Source organism: Meleagris gallopavo, chromosome 10 (assembly GCF_905368555.1).
Source record: "Meleagris gallopavo chromosome 10, MGAL_WU_HG_1.1, whole genome shotgun sequence".
NCBI classification, from domain to species: Eukaryota; Metazoa; Chordata; class Aves; order Galliformes; family Phasianidae; genus Meleagris; species Meleagris gallopavo.
The window spans coordinates 3,309,306-3,331,003 of NC_139413.1; the positions used below are offsets into that span (position 1 = coordinate 3,309,306).

The 21,698-nt window shown below is 43.3% G+C and overlaps 1 protein-coding gene across 4 annotated transcripts in view; it reads left to right on the forward strand.

Moving 5' to 3' along the window:
* RABGAP1L (RAB GTPase activating protein 1 like) overlaps window positions 1-21,698 on the forward strand; it is a 200,308-nt gene that overhangs the window by 173,285 nt on the left and 5,325 nt on the right. For all 4 annotated transcript variants that reach the window (XM_085231859.1, XM_085231860.1, XM_085231857.1 and 1 more), the window contains exons 20-21: window positions 12,307-12,399; window positions 19,446-19,556. In XM_085231859.1, the coding sequence (XP_085087985.1) occupies window positions 12,307-12,399; window positions 19,446-19,556 (204 nt within the window). The remainder of the gene's footprint in view (window positions 1-12,306; window positions 12,400-19,445; window positions 19,557-21,698) is intronic.

The following is a 21,698-nucleotide window of genomic DNA, read 5'->3' on the forward strand; positions in this document are numbered from 1 at the left end:
TCTGTTCACGTGAGGCTGTAGTTGTGTCTTCTGTGTGGTCTGGTGGTCAGGAGGAGCTGCCAGCATAGGAGCTTTCCCTGAATGGCATTACCCCCAGCTTGCTGCTGCCAAAAGGAGTACAAGTTGGGATGGTCACTGCTGTTAGGATTGGCTCTTCCCAATGGATATTTGGGATTGGTGTTAGGATTGGCTCATCTGCACCCTCCTGTAATCCTTCTCTCTTTTCCTTTCCCTACAGCAGCAGGGTTCTGACCCTCAGGAGCTCTGCCTCTGCTCCCCTGCAGGGCAGGAGCAGCTAGATTGTGACTTTCTCATCTGCTAGGAAAAGGAGCTATGATCTGAATTTCTATTTTTATATATATATAAAAATTCTACTTTTAAGTAGTCAGCCCTACCATGTCATCTTCCCTTAAACTCATCCGGATTTTAAGTGGGTAAAGAAAGCACTCATATAAAGCTAATTACAGAGGCAGTCTTATCACCATAGTTTGCTTAGTAACTTCAGATTTGTCAGTGTGACCAATGAATATTAATTTGGTAAGAATTTATTTGCCATTAAGACGTGGTTAACATCCTTAGATGTCAGAAATAAGCACGTTAAAATAAAATGCCTTCTGTTCTTGGGTTCCTCACGTTTTAAACTCTTAAATTTTCCACGTATTTGGGAAAACTGGCACAGCTTCCATGGTGACAGTGTGAGGCTTCTGCAGGTCCCCTGCCACGTAGAATCCCTTTGGGCCACAGAGGAGTACCAGCTCTGGTTAAGCTCCTGCTGCTGATAACGAAGACATCTTTATGGAGCAGATAGCTGTCTGATAAAGCTCAGTGCTTGTTTTAATGTGCACAGATCAAGCCCCAAACGTGCATCTTATAAACAGCATAAAGCACACGTTTTGTGTTGCAGTAATGTGTAGCTCTTGTGCAGTCTGACTGCTTGTTCCTGCTTATTTGACCTCCCTCACTCATTTGTGATTAAATGTAAAAATTGGTACCAAATCCCCTGGGGCTGTTTGCTTTAGCATTGCATCCCACTTGCTTTCTGCTGTCCCAAGCCTTCCACGTGCAGCACGTTCTGGCAGCCACAGTTAATGAGAGCCCTGGGGCCTGGAGTCAGCTACTGCGGGGCATCCAGCCCTGCCCTGCTGTGGGTTGGTGTGCGTGGGGCTGGTTTTCATCTTTCTGTTCAGTGCTCTGTGATGCAGTTTGTACCTGGCAGTGTCATCAGACAGGGGAGGAAGATACAGGGGAAAATGCAGAGGAAAAGCAAACAGCTCTCACTTGAGTTTGGCAGGAGGTGTGAAAGGTGTCATCTTCCATGGAAATCTGTTCATCTCTGGCTGTTGGAAATACGCTTCCCACTTCTCATTGCGATATATTCAGGTTTCAGCTTCTCATCTTGGTTCCCAGCATGCCTTTTTTTTGGCAGAACGCAGCATTCTGTGCTGTTATGTCTTTTATCCCTGTGCAGGTACCGGCGTGCTGTGAGCAGCTCAGCTCTCTGCTCTCTTGTACAAGCTGAGAAGCTTGAGCTCTTAAGCCCCCTGCTGTAAGGCATTTACGCTGTGCACAAGGCAGTTTGGTAGCTTTGCTCTGCATCCTTTTTATTTATCCCAAATGCATGCTGCAAGATCAGATATCATATTCCAGTATTGGTCCTAATGATGACCTAGGGTTAAAAACTTCTTCCTTTGTCCTTTTCCTGTCCTTCTGCAGACTCACTCTCCTCAGTGAGCTTGGTCCAGGCCTGGCTCTGTGCTGTGCTGCGTGGGAATGAGATGTCTCACAGCATTTCACATCCATCCATGCAGTTTTCTGTTCCTACCCTCTTCTTACCCACTTGTCATCTGCAGAGTTTATTAACAGGATTTTATTTTCCTCTTCCAGGTCACTGATGTAACATTTAACAATGCTGAATGTTTTATGAGTCCCAGAAGAAACCCTTTCAAGTGTCACTGACCAAAAAAATGAGAAATCCCAATGAGCAACGATTCCCTGTGACAGTGCTTATCTGACCCAATTCCTAAGCTCTGTAAATCGTGCTTCGTGGCTATTGTGCACTCTTCTGCTTTTTATTTGTTTATTATTGTTGTCGTATTTAAAATCTGGCGTGTTCTGGGGAATCCAGTGCTGGGAAGTCCGTTATAGGTGTGAAGTTCTATCAGTCAGCCCAGTAATCAGCCCTGGAGATAAGGAGAGAAGTGGGACCTGCAGTTGGCAATAGCAGATGGGTGTGGAACCAGCTGTGCTCCCAGGCCTGTTATCAGCTGAGCCCTTATCAGCTTTTCATAGGTGGCACGTGGGGTTTTCTGCGTTTCACTTACCAGCCAAGGGGGCTGGGGGATTTCATTCGTGCTTCTTAAATATCAGTAATGCAGAATTTTCTTCAGGTCTAGGTGAGTCTCTTCTGTGTTCAGTGAGCATCAGTGGGCCAGAGAACTTGTCTGTCAGTTCTGCTAACGCTTCTGCACTGCCTGGTTTTCAATGCATCAAAGCTGTTTTCTGGACGCTTCTGACTCTTCTGCATCACAGAGCTCTAAGTATTAATGGAAATGAACAACATAGGAATCCTTTTATTCTCATCGTGCTCTAGAAAAAAAATATTTATTGACCTTCCTTAGGCCAAACTTGAAATTTTTTATCTTCTGCTTTTTAACTTTTATTATAAAATCATAGAATGGCCTGGGTTGAAAAGGACCACATCTAGTTTCATCTCTCCTGCTGTGGGCAGGGTCACCAATCCTTTTATTTTCATTTATTTCATTTAGTTTGTTCCTCTTTTAATAATCTGTGCTACTTTCCCTTTACATCCTCTTCATGTTTAAATGTGTTTCTTGTTTCTGCCCTTGTACAGTGATTGGATTAAGAAGCAATTATTTAAACAGTCTTTGCGATTAAGCACTCAGGAGTATTTCAGTATTTTGGAGCTTCCTCATTTTCTTCTGACAAATAATTCCAGGAAAGTTGATACAGGCTTTTCCAGGTAATCTAGGAACTCTGCATTGTTATAAGCACACTTGGGAGAAGAAATCTGCAATAGGTTTCTAGGTATCATTGGTTCACCAGCTCTTTAGTTTAATTGATCTGGAGTGTATTAAGTATCATCACGGATGTTTAAAACTAAAGAAGAGCAGGTGGTGAGTAACTTTGCTGCGTTAGACCACATTTAAATACAGAAATGGTTTAAAGTAGGACTTCTAATAAGCCATTACTCTATGTAAAGCAGAGTTTAGCTTACTTCCACAGCTGAGATAGGTCAGGTACATGGTACAGCCACTCCAAATCTGTTAGATACAGCAACCATCATAGGATGAAAAAGCAGAGTCGGTCAGAGTAAAGATTTGAAGCTCTTGAATTCAAACCCTACAGCTTTCTTATCTCACTCTCCTGTTTTGTAGATTAACATAATACATTATACCTTAGTTAAAGCCATATATAAAACCAAAACCTGTGTGCAATCATAAGAAATGCAGTTATTCACTTATTCTTAATTTCTCCATGATCTGTAGGTTCATCCACTTTGAAAGAAGCACTAAAACTAGATGAAAAGACAGTTAATCATCTATTTACAAAAGCCTAATTACTTAATTATTAGAAAATGAATGTAAGGTTCACGCAGGTGGATGTCTTAGTTAAAAGTCTTGTCTTTGTTGTCTGTGACTGTTTTCACTCTTTGAACCCAGTTCTCAGAAGAATTTAGCACAAGTGTATTTAGTGCCATGCTCAGGAGGTATATTTCAGTATTTGTTATCCTGTTTGTTCTTCCATGCACATTCAGCGTGTACAAATCTTCTTTATTGCTTCCTCCTAGCTGTGTCAATATGAACGTATAACAAAATAAATACAACATTGAGTGCTGGTTATGCAGCTTGCCATTGTTTCAAACCTGCAGGCTTGTCTTTTGTGCTGAGAAGAGTCCAGAGCAGCGCAGTAGATATGTCAAAGCAAAGCTCAGTGTATGTACAAAGTCATTGCAGAGTCACCAAAGTCATGCCAAGTTAAGATATGGTGTTTATCCTTCACCCTGTGTGTCACAAAAGGGTGTTGGAATGAACAAGCACCTTCAGATTGTCTGTATTCAGGCTGAACTGCCATAGCAGCTCCACAGCACAGAGTTTTGTTGTCCCAAAATTGTGTTTTTTATCCTTGGCAAGAGGAATGGGGGGTGAGAGGCAGGCTTGGATCAGAGAGCTCAGCAAGGAAATCTGTGCTGCTCAGATGGGATTGGCTTTCCAGCTGAAGTTGGCAGTATGGCCACGTCATCTTCAGCCCCTCTTGCTTTTGACAGAGCTTGGTTTGCTCTTGGGCTGTGCCCTGCTGGATGGTGGAGTAGCAAGTCTTGAGTTTGCTGGTAATGGGCTAACCTAACAGAGACTCGGGTAGCTGTAAAGGATGAGTGCAAGTCTCAAAAGAAAAAAAAATACATATAAAAGACTTCTGCTTGATCTTCAAATCAGCATGCCTGGTTGGATCTCCTGGGGGCCAGTGAGCAGTGCTGCTGCGTGTTCCCTTCCCTAGAGATGCTCTCTAGCAGATACTTAGAGCATGCTACTGGCTGACTAAGGCTTCTGAACTCTGCTGGTCTGTTCTTCCTCTAGGCACCTGCCTGCTCCGTGGTGAGATGCTTTGCAGGTCCCACAGAGGCTGAAAGGTGCAAATATGGCAAAGCCTGAAGCTTCATTAAAGGCATAGAGGAACCCTTGGCAGACGAAGGATTGCAGAATGCAACGTAGCAGGGCAGCACCAGTGATCAGAGTAAAATGCTATATGCTGCTTCAGTGAGCCTTTCTGATACCTTGGAAGTTGGATGTTGTCTCTCTTGCTTTTTCAAAACACCTGTCATTCAATCTGCTGCTTAAAACAGCATGGTTTTTATTTTAAGGCTTTGGGCAGCAGCATTTATGGAGTAGGGAAAGAAAGAGGATAGGGAGGAAGATTGCAGGGAGGAAAATTAGAAAGGTAAAAGCCCAGCTTGAACTCAACTTGTCCAATGGGATGAAGTTCAACAAGACCAAGTGCCAGGTCCTGCATTTGGCCACAGCATCCCGAGGCAATGCTACAGGCTTGGGGCAGAGTGGCTGGAAACTGTATAGAGGGAATGGACCTGGGGATGTTGGTTGATGAACATGAGCCAGCAGTGTGCCCAGGTGGCCAAGAAGGCCAATGGCATTCTGGCTGGTGTCAGAAATAGCGCAGCCAGCAGGAGGTGATCATCTTCTGTGCTCAGCTCTGGTGAGCTGCAGCTCAAGTACTGTGTGCAGTTTTGGGCCCCTCACTGTGTGCTTGGAGAGAATACTGTGAGGTTCCTTACTGACGAGCAGAGTTTACCTGTGTGCATGGGTTAGAGATGCAACCCACCACCCACCCTGGATGGAGAATTCTCTTCCTGCTTACCTTCTGTTTTGTTACCGTAATATGTCGAGAAATCCATCCATTAGATTTTATTCATCCCAGAGCCCCGCAGACTGCAGTGACAAGGACCAGAGTGACTGAGCCAGGAGGGAGTCATGGCAGAAGGGTTGAGAACTGCTGCTCATGACAGATTCCTGTCTTTCAGAAAAACTGGTGGGTCTGCACAAAGAGGTAGTAGTCATATTTTGCACGTGAATCAGAGTCCTGAGGTTTTTGGCACAGCCAACAGACCACGGTGGAAGTGGGGGAGAGCAGTGGCTGATGTGTCAACAACCAGTGTACGGATGATGTATCTTGCACAGGGACCTTTGGCCAGCCAGCCTGTCTGTAAATAGGGTTTATTGAATAAACCGTGTGGGCATGGCCAGGAGGAGTGCCGTTCTAAAATAGTGCTTTGTGCTGCTGCTGCATGGCATTCCCTCCTATCCTAAAAGCAGAATTATGCCACTGTTTTTAACTAAATGTCACTACTTTCTCTGTGTTGAGGCAGGACAGGATTTCTCCAGCAAGTGCTACAGCTGTGCCTGACTTACCACCCCTGATTTCTTTTCATTGTCATAGATGTGGGTTAGATCAAAATCAGTGAATGGTGCCTCTCAACCTGGGGGAGAGCTGAGGGTCTGATTCTGCATAGTCACCGAGAAGGAGTGTGTGTTTGTAACCTATAGCACCAAATGCACCGGAAGGTTTATGGAAGACATGTAAACTTGCAGGGAAATGTAATGCTATGAGGTACAAACTGTAGAATCACAAGGTTGGAAACGACCTATGAGATCATCTAGTCCAAATAGTAATTAGTCATCTAGTCCTATAGTAATTATTAGATGGAAAATCTGCTCTGGTCAGTGTGCCAGTTCTGCTGTTACCTGCTCCTGCTCTGAGTCCTACGGGTATATAAATAGGAGCCCTTAGACTGCATCATCCTTTGTGGCAGAGAGCTCATTGTTCAGGCATTTTTTAAGTTCTGTTGGGTAATAAAAATGACCTGTATACAGATATTTTTCCATCTAGAATGTTTTGAATATTTTTACCCTTAACCACTGCGCTCCTGTTGACCAGAGCTGATTTAAATGCAAAAAGGATGCTTGCTGACAACGTGAATGTAGCTGTTTCCTTTCACTGTGTGCCTCTCAATACTGAAGCTCATATCTGTGAGAGGAAGCACTTCTTGTCTGGGTGAGCTGCAAGACATCCGCTGTGATGATAGAAAATAATCAGCCATTTGTAAGCACTGCTTTTAAGCCACAGAGGATGGTTGTTGGGTTTTGCGGTTGGTCTTTTTGTTGTTGTTGTTTTGTTGGTTTTTTTTGCTAAAACAAATGGAGTTGAAGTGGATAAGAAGCCCTCCACAGCTCAGAGCGAAAATGAATTTTGGAATGCTGAAAAATTTGTGGATCTGAAGATGAATATTTTACTTCCTTTTTAATGCAGATCCCTCTGCAGTCCATACATGTGCTTCTAACACAGAAGTATTGCAGTGAGTGCATAAGTACGCTCCAGTGTTCAGAGCTGCAGCTCAGGAAACGTGAATTTCTTGTTCTCTTTGCCTGTGCTGCTGTATAATGAGGCTTGCTGCGTATCTCTTGGTCTCAGCTTACTCTTTTAACTAAGTCAACTGTATTGTTAACTGAGCCTAAGTAAGCAGATCTTTAAATGGAGGGGCAATGGAAGAATAATGTGTTCTGCCTGGTTCAGCAGGTTTAGATGAATGGAAATGCAGTAGAGAGATTAAAAACTGACAGAAGAATCTGGTGTTGGAAATCAAGCAGAGTCACTGACTGCAGCCACTGCTGTTTTGAATCACAGTAAGTTGGGCAGGTGCTCTGGAAATCTGCAAGCTCCCTTTCTCCCTTCGTATAAATTCCTATGGGCATCTCAGCTGCAATTGATATATTTTGTTAACGGGGTGATGTGGAAGAGGTAAAAAAAATTCAAAGCAAAGCTGATTTGCTTTGCCTCCACCCTGAATTCTGTTATCCTAAAGACTCTCTTTGGGAGGTCTTAGACCTACAGAAGTGACAAAGGGGTGATGTACAGCCAGAATAAAATTCTTCCTGCAGTGAAGCAGTACTTAGGTGTGCTGCTTTGGGACAAGCTGCTTTGCTGATAGGAAAAGAGCATCTCTGCAGGTTCTTCTTTTTTCCCAAATGCAAGATAGAGGTGGTGCTGTGCAGCTGGCACTCAGACAGGCACATGGTAAGCAGGCAGTCTCTCCAGCATGATGAATGTTTCCAAGGAATCTCAGGGAGCATCTCCTCCTTGCCAGTGCAGATAGTGAAATAGCCGCTGAAATTCAGGGCTTCTATTGTGCTGCATGCAACTCCTGAGCTGGAGCAGGGTAACAGTCCTGTGGGCTCACCTTTATCCACTGTGATGAAAGGTGGTAAATCAGCCCAAGCACTGCAGATTTTATACTGCAGGTTCACCTGAAGTCAGGCTGCAGGGAGGATGATGCTGGAATCAGGTGGTAAGAGGCTGCTTCCCAGGAACTTGTTGACCATGTTGCCCTAAAACCAGGGATTGGGCAGCGTTTAATGAGGTTGGTGGTTGTGTTTTGGAGTGGGGCAGTTGGAGTCCTGGCCGTGGTGCTTTAGCTAGGTGTTAGCCCGTTGTTCTACTGGATTTCAAACCTGTAGAGAAACAGCACGTTATCAGCAAGCCCTTAGCTGCACAGTGACAAAAGGAGCCGTGGGAGTTCTTCAAACCCTGTTCCAGCTTTTGGATTTTCTTTAGGCAGCAGCTGATTTAAATCCCTACATTTCTTCACCATATGAAGTCTGTTCTGCAGGCGTTTGCAGGTGGGAAACCCTGATTTGCCCTTTTTCCTCTGAGATTTCGTGCTTGTGGTTAATATCTCATGGGGATCAAGTTGTTCCAGTTGCTTTGCATAACATCTATAGATGACATCCCACTCATCCCCTTTAAAATCAAATCCAAGAGACAAGTCTCTTGTGCCAACACGTTACTGTCGGTTTTATTCTTTCTTTTTCATTACTGAGTCCTCCCAAAAGAAAAATAAATTGCTTATCTACTTCTGAATCTTATTTCCAGTGACGGATATTGCAAAGTATTTCTTCTTGGTTTTTGGCAGCCACATTTGTAAAAATGGGTGGTACGGTTATCCAAAGCAATGACTAGGCAGAGCAGGGAAGCACTGACTCCGTTTCTTCGTGTGCTTTTGTTACATTAGAGCCTTAATTTGGCTAAATGAACAGAATCGTACCGTCCTTCCTTGAACCTGATTTAGTTGTTTTTAAATATTAAATATTAATTAGAACAAATTGGTATGGCAACAAATGAAGGCATCGTGTGAGATCTGAAACGTTATCACCGGTCTCCTTCCTAAGGTTCTACTTAAAGCTTGCTGTCTTTATATGACATGCTTCAGAGAAACAAGCATCATTTTGAAATTAGCAGTGCAGAGGTAACTGAATGCTGCTGCCTACATTGGTTGTTTGATGGGACTGCATATTTTTGGAGTCTATATGCAGTGCCAGATAGAAAAGCAGAGGGGAGCTGGGAAAGGTGCTCTGCTCAGTGTGGCACTTATTATTTCCTTGTTGGAAACTGGAGATCAGGTAATGGGATTTTTCTGTCTGGATCAGCCTCTGGCTCTCTTCAATATGTTCAGGAAATCACTTTACATCTCTGCTTCCATTTCCTCAGCTGTCAAATGAACATAATGATAACTACCTTCTCTGAGTGCTTGTGCCTCATTAGAGCGATAAAACATTTTGGAGGAAGGAATCATTGATGTGTGACTTATTAATCCTGCAAGGGCAGGCTGAACTGCCTGTAAACAGCCACAGAAATTGCAGGATGGGGGAGAGGTCTCCCGTAGCTGAGTGGATGCTGGTGCTCCACACGCTGCCAGTGAGCAGGATTGCTAGAGAAGGGTGAAGCAGATTTTTCCAGGCCTCTCTGAACAAGGGCCAGTTAACAACAGAGCATTTTTCTCACCTGCTGCCTATCAGCTCACTGCAGTGCATCCCTGAATGTTCTGTGCGCTCATACGTTATTTTTGCAGGAAGAGGATTTGTTGTTCAGTTCATCTGCTTGGATGTCTTGGATGCTCTGTGTGTTTTTCCTGTACATACAGCTGCTTGCGACATGATAAAAGAACACACGTCAAGAAGATGCTGAGATAAACAGATGAGACATGTTTTAAACCATAAGAGCCTCCTAAATTTGATAAGAATCAGTTCTAGCCAGTATAACCATGGTGTTAAAGAAAGAAGAAATCAATATTGCAGAAGCTTTTACAGAAAATTTATGAGCAGGCTTTGTTCAGGAGCAATCCGTGAAGACTGAAGCATAGCTGGCACTGTGCTCTTATGGAGGAGCTTAAGGAGAAGTCCCCCGTTGAATCCACAAAGTGTTTCAGGGAGTAGGAAAACAGGTTTATTTTTTTTGTTTTAGTTTAGCAGTGTGTGTGCAGAAGAAGGAAGTTCTGTGGAAAAATGATCAAGCTCGTTTGGGTACTGTGGTTGAATGGACAATAACAGTGAAGCCTGGTCCCTGCCAGGGTTATAAGTATACTGCTTTGGGTTTATATTCATGGGATAAATGGGTTTGTATGAATTGTTTCTCTAATTGTTTTCCCTCAAGATCCTTAAGATGGAATTTCACTGTGTTTAGATACTACTTTCCAGCTGAGACAAACTTGTGTCGTAAGTAGGCACTAATGTACCAGTCAGGTTATTCTTTCAGCATACATGGAAGCTACTTTCTAACTATGTCATTGCATATTCCCTTACACCCAACGCTTACACTCTTTGGTTTGATCCTGGTTTACGATTTACTGTTAATACAGGTGAAGTAATGTCACTCTGCCTTCATCCCAGCTGACAGGCTCTGCAATCGTGGGCAGCTCTTGTAGGGAGAGCTCATCCCTCTGGTGGCCGCAGAGGACCCACGCTTGGTCCTACTCATGGCTATCTATTGAAGCCTAAAGGCAAAACAGAAGAATGGTTGGTGTGAATTGTTACCAGGTATTAAGAAATCCCTTTGGAGGGCTTGATTCCCACTGCAGTATTTGTGTGGCTGTTTGCTGGGGGATGCTTGTCTCTCTGTTTAGTGAGGTTTACTTCTTATTTGTTCCTTAAAGACTGATTTGGTCTTCATTAAAAACATCAAAAATGCAGGAAAATATGCAGTTGTACAGATCCTCTTCTGTTTTACACCTGCGTTGTGCCTTTTTCCTATACTGCTCCATGACATCTCCCCCATATTTACCTTCACTTTGTGCTGGTAGCATATAGGAGCACAGAATGACAAAATAACACAGGAGAGCTGAGTCTGGAGGATCCTCGCAGAGCTCCAGCCTGGGAACCTTGATCTGTCTGTCTGAACAAGATTAAAGCGAGCACTGTGCAAGCTGGGAATAGATGAAGATTGGATATATGATGGGTTCACATCATTTAAAATTCTGTGTTGAAATTATTTCTTATTCTCGATGCTGTTGTTGCTATTTAATAATCAAGTTGCAGCTAAAACAAAGCAGGCTGGTTTTGCTTCCTGAATGTTGCCCTGTTGAAAAGTAAAAACATTCCTCACTCTTCTGATTAAATCATTTTCAACTCATTGTGGTTTGTGATAAAGAATGATCAAAGGGAAATTCTCTTGTATGTCTGTCCAAAATGCTGCAAGTTTTTGCGTTTCTCCTTTCTTCCTCACTTTATTTGTGGGGGATTGGTTTAAGGCTCCGTCTGTAGCTGCAAGCAGTAGTGCTGCTTTATCAGCTCCGTGCTGCTTTGCAGGTCACAGGTTTCACGTTTTCTGCTGTACCAGGGACCTTGCCTGATCCCTTCCTGCATCACAGAGGAAGGAGGTATTGAATTGAAAACCAATAAGAGAAAAACAACACCAAAATTACATGTGAACATATAAGTGCTCATTGGCAGTAACTTTGTGTCCTAAGGCAAGGTGACAGGGGCATGTCCTCATGCCAGCAGTTGGCTAGACGATCAATAAATGAGAGAGGAGGAGATAAATGCATAACAAATAGAGAAAGAGCGTATGTTTACAAGACAAGCGGTCAGTGGTGTTTGTGATCTCTCTGGATGCCAGCCCGTGATCCCACACTTAACAGGGCTGGGTTCTTGTTGCACAGAAGGGACGTGGTAATGCTATTAGAGGCCTCCAGAGAGATGGTCACATAACACGGTGTACCAAGGCGAAAGGAAAGCGCAGGATCTCTGTGCTTGGTTTGTAGAAAATACAGGTGCTCTTTGTGTCCCTTGCTTCATGTTCAAAGCTGTGTCTCCCCAGGAGCCAAGCTTGCTGGGACCTCGCCCTTACACGCCGTTGTTTACTGAATTTGCTTGTGATTTCAGTGTTGATGCCTCTCTGTTTCCCTGCTGTGGCTGGCAGCAAGCACTGCAGCATCTCCACCTTTGCCGAGGAGGAGTCTGGTGCCAGACTTCACGAGGGCATTGGTCACAAGCTAGTAATTTAGACATTAATACTCTTTCAGCAATAAAAACCATTACTCTGATCTCCCCAGGGAACTCTCCAGTCGTTTTGCACTCGCACTCCTTTCTTCTAATTCATTTTAGCGGGGTTTTTTTTTTTTGTTTTTTTGTTTTTTTTTTGATAAGGCACTTTATTTCTTTTTCCCTGTTCTCTGGCTCCATTTTGTTCTTGTTTCTTATTGCAATGTCTCAAAGTATTTGAAAAATTAACAGCAATAGGCACCGAAAGATTTCAGGCAGCCTGCAATGTACCGGTAAGTGACACGGCTTGCAGAGCAAGGGGGGAGGGGGCAATGGGGAGCGACTTAATTCAGCAGCAGTTTCCAGCACTTCCTTTGCTTCCTGCTTTCAGGCAGAGCTTTCAGAAAGCCTTTCTGGTGTTTCTCTGATCTTTAAATGCGTGTCTTCCAAATGTGTCCCACAGGTGCCAACAAAAAAACTGAAGAAATATGAGAGAGAGTACCAAACAATGCGAGAGAGTCAGCTGCAGCAGGAAGATCCTATGGACAGATACAAGGTACGGGAGATGCTGTGTGGGAACCTCTTTCATTTGCTGAATGATGTGGGGAGCAGTGCAGTTCCAGCCATTAAGCAGAGGTGTGCTCCCACCCTCACCTCTCTAGGATTTGCTGATGCAGATTTCAGGGAATTAAAATGGCAGGCAAAACTCATTCCCTCTCCTGAACAAGCACTTTGAACACTCAGTGTTTTTGCAGGGATGTTTGAATCACGATTTGTTACTCTCAAGACATTTTCAAGTAGCCACATATAATATTTTTCTTCTTTCAGTTTGTATGTTTGTAGGTAACTCTCCTGCTGTTGCACTTTTACGGGAGACCTTCATGAGACGCAGAAACAAAGGGTGATTCTCAGCTACAGACACAGAAAGGAGAAAATACACATTGTTCTAGCCCAAGCTGTGTGCAGTAACATCCACAGAGACTTTTGGAAGATGCACTCTTCCTTGGCTTGATATGTCCTTGTTTCTCAACTCTGTTTATAGCAAATGTTAGTAATTTTTTGTCAGTATATTGGCTAGTACAGTGGGACCCAGTGTTCTTCTGGGGTCCTAGCATACTACTGCAATAGAATTAATAGTCGTATATAAGCAGCAGAAGAATAAAGTTTCAGTTATTAATATGACAGCTCAATAGTTGACAGAAAAAATAGTGCTTGATAATTTTGGATCAGCGTTGTTTCCAATATGTTTGTTTTATTGTTACTGCTACGTTCTGTTACCACAGATTTTTGTGTGATGGAGGCTCTGCCTCTAGGTTTATATTTTACACAGCGTCCAGGATTCTTTTATTGCTTACCCAGTATTAAAAAGAGGTTAGTGTTTCTCGGGAAAAGCTGCCAAAGATGAAGCACTTTACTGGATATTGCCCACTTTTGCTGGGAACTGACATTGCTTATATACACCTGTGATGTTTTCCTGCCGTTCTTCATTGTGCCTTATTATGTGTTGGTACAAAGTCTGCCCAGAGTGTGGGCTAGTAAATAATTACAGGTGCTGCCACAGGTTTACATGGTATGTGAGCATAAGGAAAGTGCAGCCCGTGTTCATAAAACCACATTGTGAAAGACTATGCTGTAGTCTGTAAGTATGATAAGACAGAGTTACAGTTACAAAGAAAGTAAAACTGACCTTAAAAAAAATGTTTGCTTGTGAAAAACAGTGTTTTAAGTGTAGTACTTTTATGTCAAAGAGTGTATGTTTTATTGTTTCTGAGAACTGGGACTGCCAAGAGCTGATGGTCAGAACATTGGGAAAAAAACACAACTTGCTGCTGATGAACTCCTTTTCCAGTGGTTCGCTTATACTACTGTGGAATTAATACTTAAAAGCCAAAGAAGGCTTCTTTAAAGCTCTGTGGAAACGTATTAACTGGTTAATCCTGGGTGATGGACGGTGAAGAATATCATCTCCAAACTGCAAATGAGGATATAGAAAGTGGCTCTGTGGTCACTGCCTGTGTGAGTCACTGTCACGGCCAAGAGCACAGCGCAGGTTGGCTTGCACTTGCCCAACTGCCTTTGTTGGGTCTGCTCTTCTTAGGTAGGCTCCATAACTTGTTAGCTGCACATTAAACGCGAAGTTCAGACTCATTCTTGAGCTGATTGATGTGATGCAGAAATGCTTGTCAGTGCTCTCTGTCCCTTGTCTTGCTTGCTTTTTATTTGTGTGTCAGGCTGAGGTTGGTGAGAATTGACATTTCAAGAGAGATTCCAAAGGGCAACAGGAAATGCAAGCTGTGGACCCTCCTGGACAGAAAGTGGAGAGCTGGCTTCACTTGTCCCTTACAATGATCACATAGCAGCCCTTGTGTTTTGAAATGCATTTGGTTTTGGCAGTGTCAGTGCTTGACTGCCTGGCTGGGCTTGGTTAGGGAAATGCTGGAGACAATGCTGGTGAAAAGCCAATAGATGGCCTCTGAGCACAGCATTGCTGTTAGCTCCTCTGGCCTTGCGTGCTCTGTGTGGACTCTGCCCTAGGGGTCCACCTTGTTTGTAATCTTCCAGAACGCTGTGTTGCTTAGGTTTACTTACCTCGGAAGAGGGGACTGCTTGGGCTCATGGTGCCACTTGGAATGTTCCTCTTGGAGGTTGAGAAGGAAACGGGCTTGCAGCCTCTTAACAGTTTTTAGTTATAATTGTTACAGTTTTTGCTGTTTGCAGTGTGTTGTGCTTTTTCGTTGCCAATAGATTTGTCAGGACCATAGGGATGTACTCAGTGATGGCATCGTATTGGCGCTCCTGACTTGCAGGGATGAAAGATGGGTTGAGTAAGACCCCTCCCTGTTGGGGAGCAGATGAGAGCAGAACCCCCTGTGATGGCAGCAGGGCTCCAGCCGAGCTGCTGTCTCTTCCTGCTGTCCCCTGCTCACAGGGCAGAGGGGACAGCAGAAAAAGAGCTCACAGGAGGTGATGCAGCTCTCACCAATGCTGAGGACCAGTCTGACTTCAGGGAGAGAGACCCACGGAGTGCATGGCAGCTTCTTCCTGTCCTGGTGTTCCTGAGCACAGTAACGCTGGGGCTGAGGAGCAGTGCCAGGAAGGAGATGCCTCGTGCCCGAGGGCAGCTGGGTGCATCCAGCAGGGTGCCCCTGCAGAGCCACCACCCCCACGCTCCCCATAAACTCCAAAAAAGGGCTGTTTTTGCCGTGTCACACCTGCCGTTAACCAGTCTCATTTCCTTGACAGGTTGAGTTCACATGCTACAGTAAGATGTGCTGTATGCCACAGGAGCTCCTGCTCAGCTTGTATTTCATGTGCTGATTGTGATAGAATTGCTTTACCGAAAGAACAGTATTAACAGGTGCCATATGTTCTGGTGTTTCTTTCCTTCTGTATCTACAAGTATTGGGTAGGAAAAGTATATATTTTTTTTATGGACACATTTTCATGGTCAGGTAATTTCATCTTCCATTATTCATAAGAAGTCATCATTCACAATGCTGTCAGGTTTTTAAATGGTGCAAAAGTAAACACGTTCTAAATTGCTTGTTGCCACCAAATTTCGTACTTTTTAGTTAAAATAAAGAACAAGTTGCCTAGAGGAGTCAGTTAAAAAAAAAAAAAGTGACCTGTATGTGCAGGAAAAAAAAAATAGCGGTATGGTTCAGATTGATATTTTCTGTATGTTGTTACAGGTTGTTTTTTTTCTGTGTTTAAGAACATCTCATGTAACAGGGCTGTGTTTGACTTGCTAAGAAATTGCTGAAGTTGGGCTCAGCAGCCTTTTGTTTTAAATAAAAGGGAGATATCCAGATAAAGTTGGTTGGACCCTGCTTATGCCCAAGGTTTTGTTCTGAAGGTAGAAATGCATTTTCCTCCATGGACTTCATTGTGAGACAGAGATGTTGTCTGAATAAATGTGTGATTTGGACATAATAGCTTTTTCTGTCTTTGAAGTTGAAGCGCTTTTATTCAGAGTCATGGTAACTGAATGGTAACTGCCATGTGGAAAAACATAAGGTAACTCTTGTTGGGATTTCTTGTTTGTGGGTTGGTTTGGGTCGGTGTTTTTTTTTGTTTGTTTATTTATTTTTGTTCAATTTGTTTGTTAAAAGTGCTAGTGCCCTTCTGGGACCTTATTTTCACAGTCAACAAGGAAAGACACAAACCAGTTCCAGGAGCCTCTGAGTTGCTTCCCACAAAAGGTTTTCCTGGGTAGTGGTGTAAAAGCCTTTTAGCTTTCTAGATGGTGTTTTTCAGGGTTTTCCTTTAGAGTTGCCCTTGCAATCCAGAGCTCTTTCCACTGGGCTTACAAAGACTTGAGTCTGATTGCATCAGGAAAGTGAATTGTAAGCAGTGTTTTCATTCCACCACTGAGGACCTGTTCTTGCCAAAGATCTGTGGTTTGGGTGTTTGCTTACCCAAAAATGTGACACCGAATTGCTTAACAAGGTTTGTGACTCGTTACACCCAGCTTGAGTAGCAGCATAGAGAGGATGCATCATCATCACTGATCGTGTCTGGTATTGCTCCTTTGTGCTGGCTGGTTGGGAGCAGAGGGTGGAGTTTCAGCCCTTCGGTCTCCCTGAGCTGAGGCTTGCCTCCTGCTTTCAAATTTGCCTTCTTTCCATCAAGTGTGTGGTGGAAGCTGGAGAATATCCTCTTTAAAAGTAGGAACCAAAGACCCACTGAAGAATTGGCAACTTTTTTTTTTTCCTTCTGATTTTGCTGGTATTAAAAATATTTTATATCCTGTTTTCACTGTCTTTACACCAATGGTTGAAAGCAGTATTTGGTCTGTGACTTTGCTGGAGGTAAGTTTCTTTGTGTTTGTTCGTACCAGCAATGTTTGTCCCTCTTGGAAATGCACTATCCTCCTTTTAAAAGAGTTCACAGGACGCTTTTTGTAACGGGAAGGAGGAATTTAGGAAAGAGGGAATATCATGTTTTAATGATTGTAGGAACTGGGTAATGCTGATGAGAAGGAAATTGTTGGCACAATCAGTGGATTATTAGCAGTGTGCAAAGAAAAGGCAGGAAGCTGGCTGCTTATACCAAAGGCATCTAGCAGGTCTGACGAGTTGGCTCATGCCAGGTTACAAAATACCGCCTGTGAGTCCTGCTGGAACAAACCAGCTCCATCTATTGAACTCTGTTCCATTGCAACCGGTATTTTATAAAACCTGCATATATTTCAGAGCCGTCGGAAGTAGTCTGCTAGATACAAAAAGCACTATTTGGTATTTTTATCTTCGTTGTGTAACGTTAGGTTTTATTTAGACTTAAGCAGATGTGAGTTTCCTCCTGAGGAAGGAGGCAGTTTTACACTGCTAGATCAGGGGGGAGGAGTTGGAGAGGACAAACCATCTAGTCGTGCACACTGCCCTGTATGGAGGAAGAGTAAAGGTGGCCCAATGAGAGACTCAGCTCTTAGCTATTGACTGGATGCCCAAGGTAAGAGATGTTTAACTTACTAAAGATGTCAGTTCCAGTTTAAGAGGAGGATAGCGCATTTCCAACCACGCAGCTTGCTTACCACTTGTCTGCAAATGCAAAGCAGGAACTTCAGACTTCACGTTGTGCAGCTTGCTTTGCGGACACCGAAGCTTTTGGCGAAAGCGGAGCAAAAATGTTACGGCAAACTTCTTTCTGGGTTATTTTTGCTCTAAGCAACATCCCTATGAAAAGGTATTGGCGGTGTAGCATCTGACAGCAATACAGTCCTAATTTTGTCCCAGTTTTTAAGTGAACTGAAGAGACTTTCTGTTATCTGCTCACTGACAAACTTGTGTCTATAAAAACCAATGTTTCTTGGTGGTCTGAATAAGTACAGAAGTAAAGATGCATTGGAGCTTCTTGTTACCGAAGACAGCAATTTAGTTCTATGCTTTAAAGTGCATGTTATCCTTATAGGATAGTTTCACTTCTAAAAATTCCCCATCTCAAGCAGAACACAATCTGATTAAAATTTAAAAATCCTCTCTTTCTGCAATGGTTATTTTAACTGTGAGAGACACAAATACTTTACAGTTCCTATTTAAAAAAGAAAACGACAAAGTTATTTAAAGTACTGTCTTTCAGAGAGGAAACAAGCTGACTTTCCTGTGCTGGGCAGTGCACGATCTACTTGCACAATAAGGTCACAATAAGGAGAATGTCTTTGCACAGTTTCTGCTTCCTGCCACGGAGGAAGCTAACACAAAGAGGAGACCTTTTTTAGCATACTTTTAGAGCCATAGTTGTCCTTTTTTGTTTAAGACAAACATGCAGAAATTTTTGATTTTTTTTTTGCAACAGATGAAAGCAGCGGTTTCACTGCGGTGAGCTTTGGAAGGAGCGAAATATGTGAGCGTAGCTGTTGAGCAGGAGGAAGTGAAGGCTGGTGAATAGTACACTTCTGCAAAGAAATCGCATTGTGTGGAAAAGCATTCACTGAGCAACCCTTGGAAAATGTTGCTGATCTATATTCCCTTTTACTGTTTTTCTTTGGAGAGCAGAACGTACCTTTTTGAGTGTCCTTTTTGTGATGCTGTTGTGTAGGTTACCATTTCTCCATCTCCAGGTTTCCATGTGAGCTTGTCATTTTCACAGTGCACAAATTCCATCTCCTGTCTCTTTTGGACTCACTGTGCAACCAAAGGCCAGCAGATTTTGTACTTCTCTCGAAATGTGTTTGAGGAGGGAGCTGCATCTGCTCAGCTGGCTATGCTTTCTGAAGGCAGAGGGTTTGGAGTGGACTTCTGCAAGCCCACCAGCCCACAGATACCTTCTGAGTGGAATTCTGCTTCTCATCTCCAGAACAGTCACTTAAACTGATTTTTAAGAAACGCGAATTGTTATTTTTTTTCTCCCCGTGCACTTACCCTCATTAATTAGTGCTCTGCATAGTTCCTCCTTTGTGGAACAGGTCTGGTTGTGCTGAGGGGAGCCCGCAGTCTCACAGTTCTACGTTTTGTGTTGCCATGCATCAGCTGCAGAACATGTTCTGGACTTGTGCTCAGGGAGTGACAGCCCCTCTTCACCTGATGCTTTTGCTCAGCAGGAACCCTTAAAACATACTTGTCACTGGTGCAGGTTATAGAGAGAGCATGGAAATAGAGGGGCAGGTTATGGGTTTTATACTGGTCCAACAGAAGATGAGCGGTTGGCATAATGTCATCTACAAATGGACTGCTTTAATGAATTACCTGCAGACAAAAGTTTTGGAAAATGGAGCAGAGGTAGCTTTGTTCTTTCGATAGAAAACTTTATTATGAGTATTTCCCTGTTTACTGCTGCTGGTGGGATTTTATCTGCCTTATTTCTTTTGATGATGAGCAAGCAGAAACGAAGCATTTTTACAGAGAGGACTGTGTTTACTTTGGACAGAGAAGCCCTACAATCAGTGTGTCACTTAGTGCGACTCAAACATATCCATTGGGATGTAAGTGGAATTGCTGCATTTGCACTGCTGGCTTAATTCACTGTTGTTTCTCAGAGCAGCAGTCCTGTCTTAATGTGCACTTCTGCCTTCTCGGTGCTCTATACACACAGTATATCCACTTATCACTCGTTAATATTGATAAGAATTAACATCCTCTTCTGGTTGTTCTTTTCTTTCTGCAGAGGGAAAACCGCAGGCTCCAAGAAGCTAGCATGAGGCTGGAGCAGGAGAACGATGACCTTGCCCATGAGCTCGTAACAAGCAAAATTGCCTTACGGAATGACCTGGACCAGGTAATGGGGATTTGTCATGGAGATGTGTCCAAGCTCCAGCTTATCAGCGCCAGTTTTAGGAGCCAGGTTATGCTCCGTAACAGGTTATGCGCTCAAGTAAAAGCATCAATACAAAATTAAAATGTATGTACCCACGTCTTCCTGACAACCTTATTTCTAGTCACAGTCAGAGAGCCGTATCTCCACGTGAATGCAGGTGTACCAAAGAATGAACGTGTATTTGAGAATGGTGTCATACACTCCTTGAAAGACTGATTTAAAGAGAAGCTAGCTGGCAGAATGCCTGCTACCTTACGTGGATTTATTTTTTTACTATAGATCCATGGCAGCAAAAATTACAAGTGTTCTTGGGTATCCATTGATAACTGCTTGTTTCCTCTGAAGAGTGGAGCATAGAGGGGCAGCTTTCAGAGCTCTTTAAGTCACAGATGATGTCAGAGAACTACATGTGCAACCCTCCTCTTTCTGGAACTGTTTTATGCACTACTGATAAATTCCTTAATGACTATTATTAAGGTAGAAAAGACAAGAGGGCCATGCTGTAACACCCCTCCTGATTGGCGTCTTGCTTAGTGAAAGCTGTAGTGCCTCTTGTAATTTAAGATCTTGTCCTGCAAGAAACTCTCAATTTGATTCTCAGTAGTTATTTGGCTATCTCTGTCTAACCTCAGCATTGTAAACATAATTGATCATAGCAGTGCAAGTTGTATTTCTACTTAGTTAGACCCCTGACAGCTAGGTCCTACTGATCTTGATTCATGTGATTCTAAAAATCAGAGCCATCTAGATGAATAAGTACAAGCAGATACTGCAATGTGTGGTGGAGTGAACATTGTGGTGTAAAGGCCAAAAACAATGCATCACGGTGCTCTGCCTTCCCTAGGAATAACAGCTTTGTCTGCTTCTGCCCCTGCTGTTTTCTGCAGTGTCATGACAAAGCTTTGCCTGCCCTGTTCTTTGCTCTCCTCCATTTTAGCAGTCTTTCTGTAGATGAAGGGGACTCCGTGAAGCTTTCCCACACCCCACCTCAGGTCAGCAGCACTGAAAGAAAAGCTTTGTTCCTCACTTGCAAGGAGAGGTGACACTGTGCACCACTGCAGGTGCTTGAAGGACCTGGAATAACCACATAAAAGGAGGGAAGATTTTTAATTATTCCTTCGAAGAATGTCCTTAGCAGGTCTTTTATCAAAAATACCTTTGTCATTCTCAAGTCATTTTGTTCTAAGATGTCAGCCTTATCACTTGTTTGTTCCTTCACTGCTCATTTTTCCTCTTTCCCATACAGCCACATATACACAGTAAGCAATGCAGGAGTCTTCAATCCATCACTTCAGCCAGGGCCTGCTACCCACAGCACCAACCCCCCCCCTCATAATTCACACTGTGGCAGTAGATAAGCTGATACCACTGGCAGTGTAGAATAACAAGTGCAAGTCAGAGACAAGCTCTTTACTGTTATTTGTTGTTTGTGATGCCATTTTCTCTCTTCCATTTTCAGCAAAGTATTACTTGTCAATGGCCATAGCCTGTTGTACCATGTAGTTACTGAGCAGATGTGGTGCGATGCAGCGTGCATCTGCCAGTTGGGGAAGCCAACAGAATATATCTAGGCACTGAAAAATACATTTCTCCCCTGGTGATGGATCTGGTGACCAGTGAGGACAGTGCTCACAAATCCCAAAGCATTCCCAGTGTATTTTCCAGTACACACACTGTATCAAGTTTCTCCAGGAAGCACTTGTTTGCACTGATAAATAAACTTATTTGGTGGTTCAGTTTGTCTCTACTACTTACCTAAGCTCTGGCACATGTACCACATAGCAGGTCCCTAACTTTTTCTGCAGTATGCAAAGATATGCAGCAGCTGAACCATGCTGCCCTCACTTGGATTAATATTGCTGCAAATCAAAAGTACTTTATATATAGTTTGTCTTAGGTTTGTATGATCGTGTGATCTGTGTTTACCTGTCACCTGGGTATGGATAACATCTGGCAAAAGGGTCATTCTGTAGAGTTTTTGAAGCACAAAGGAATATCTTAGCAGCTACCTGAAACGGGAATTTCATTTACAAACTAGATTGGGTGAACCCTCTGAGGTCAGGAAAAGGTAACTCTAGGTCCTGAATCCATTGTACCTGTGAG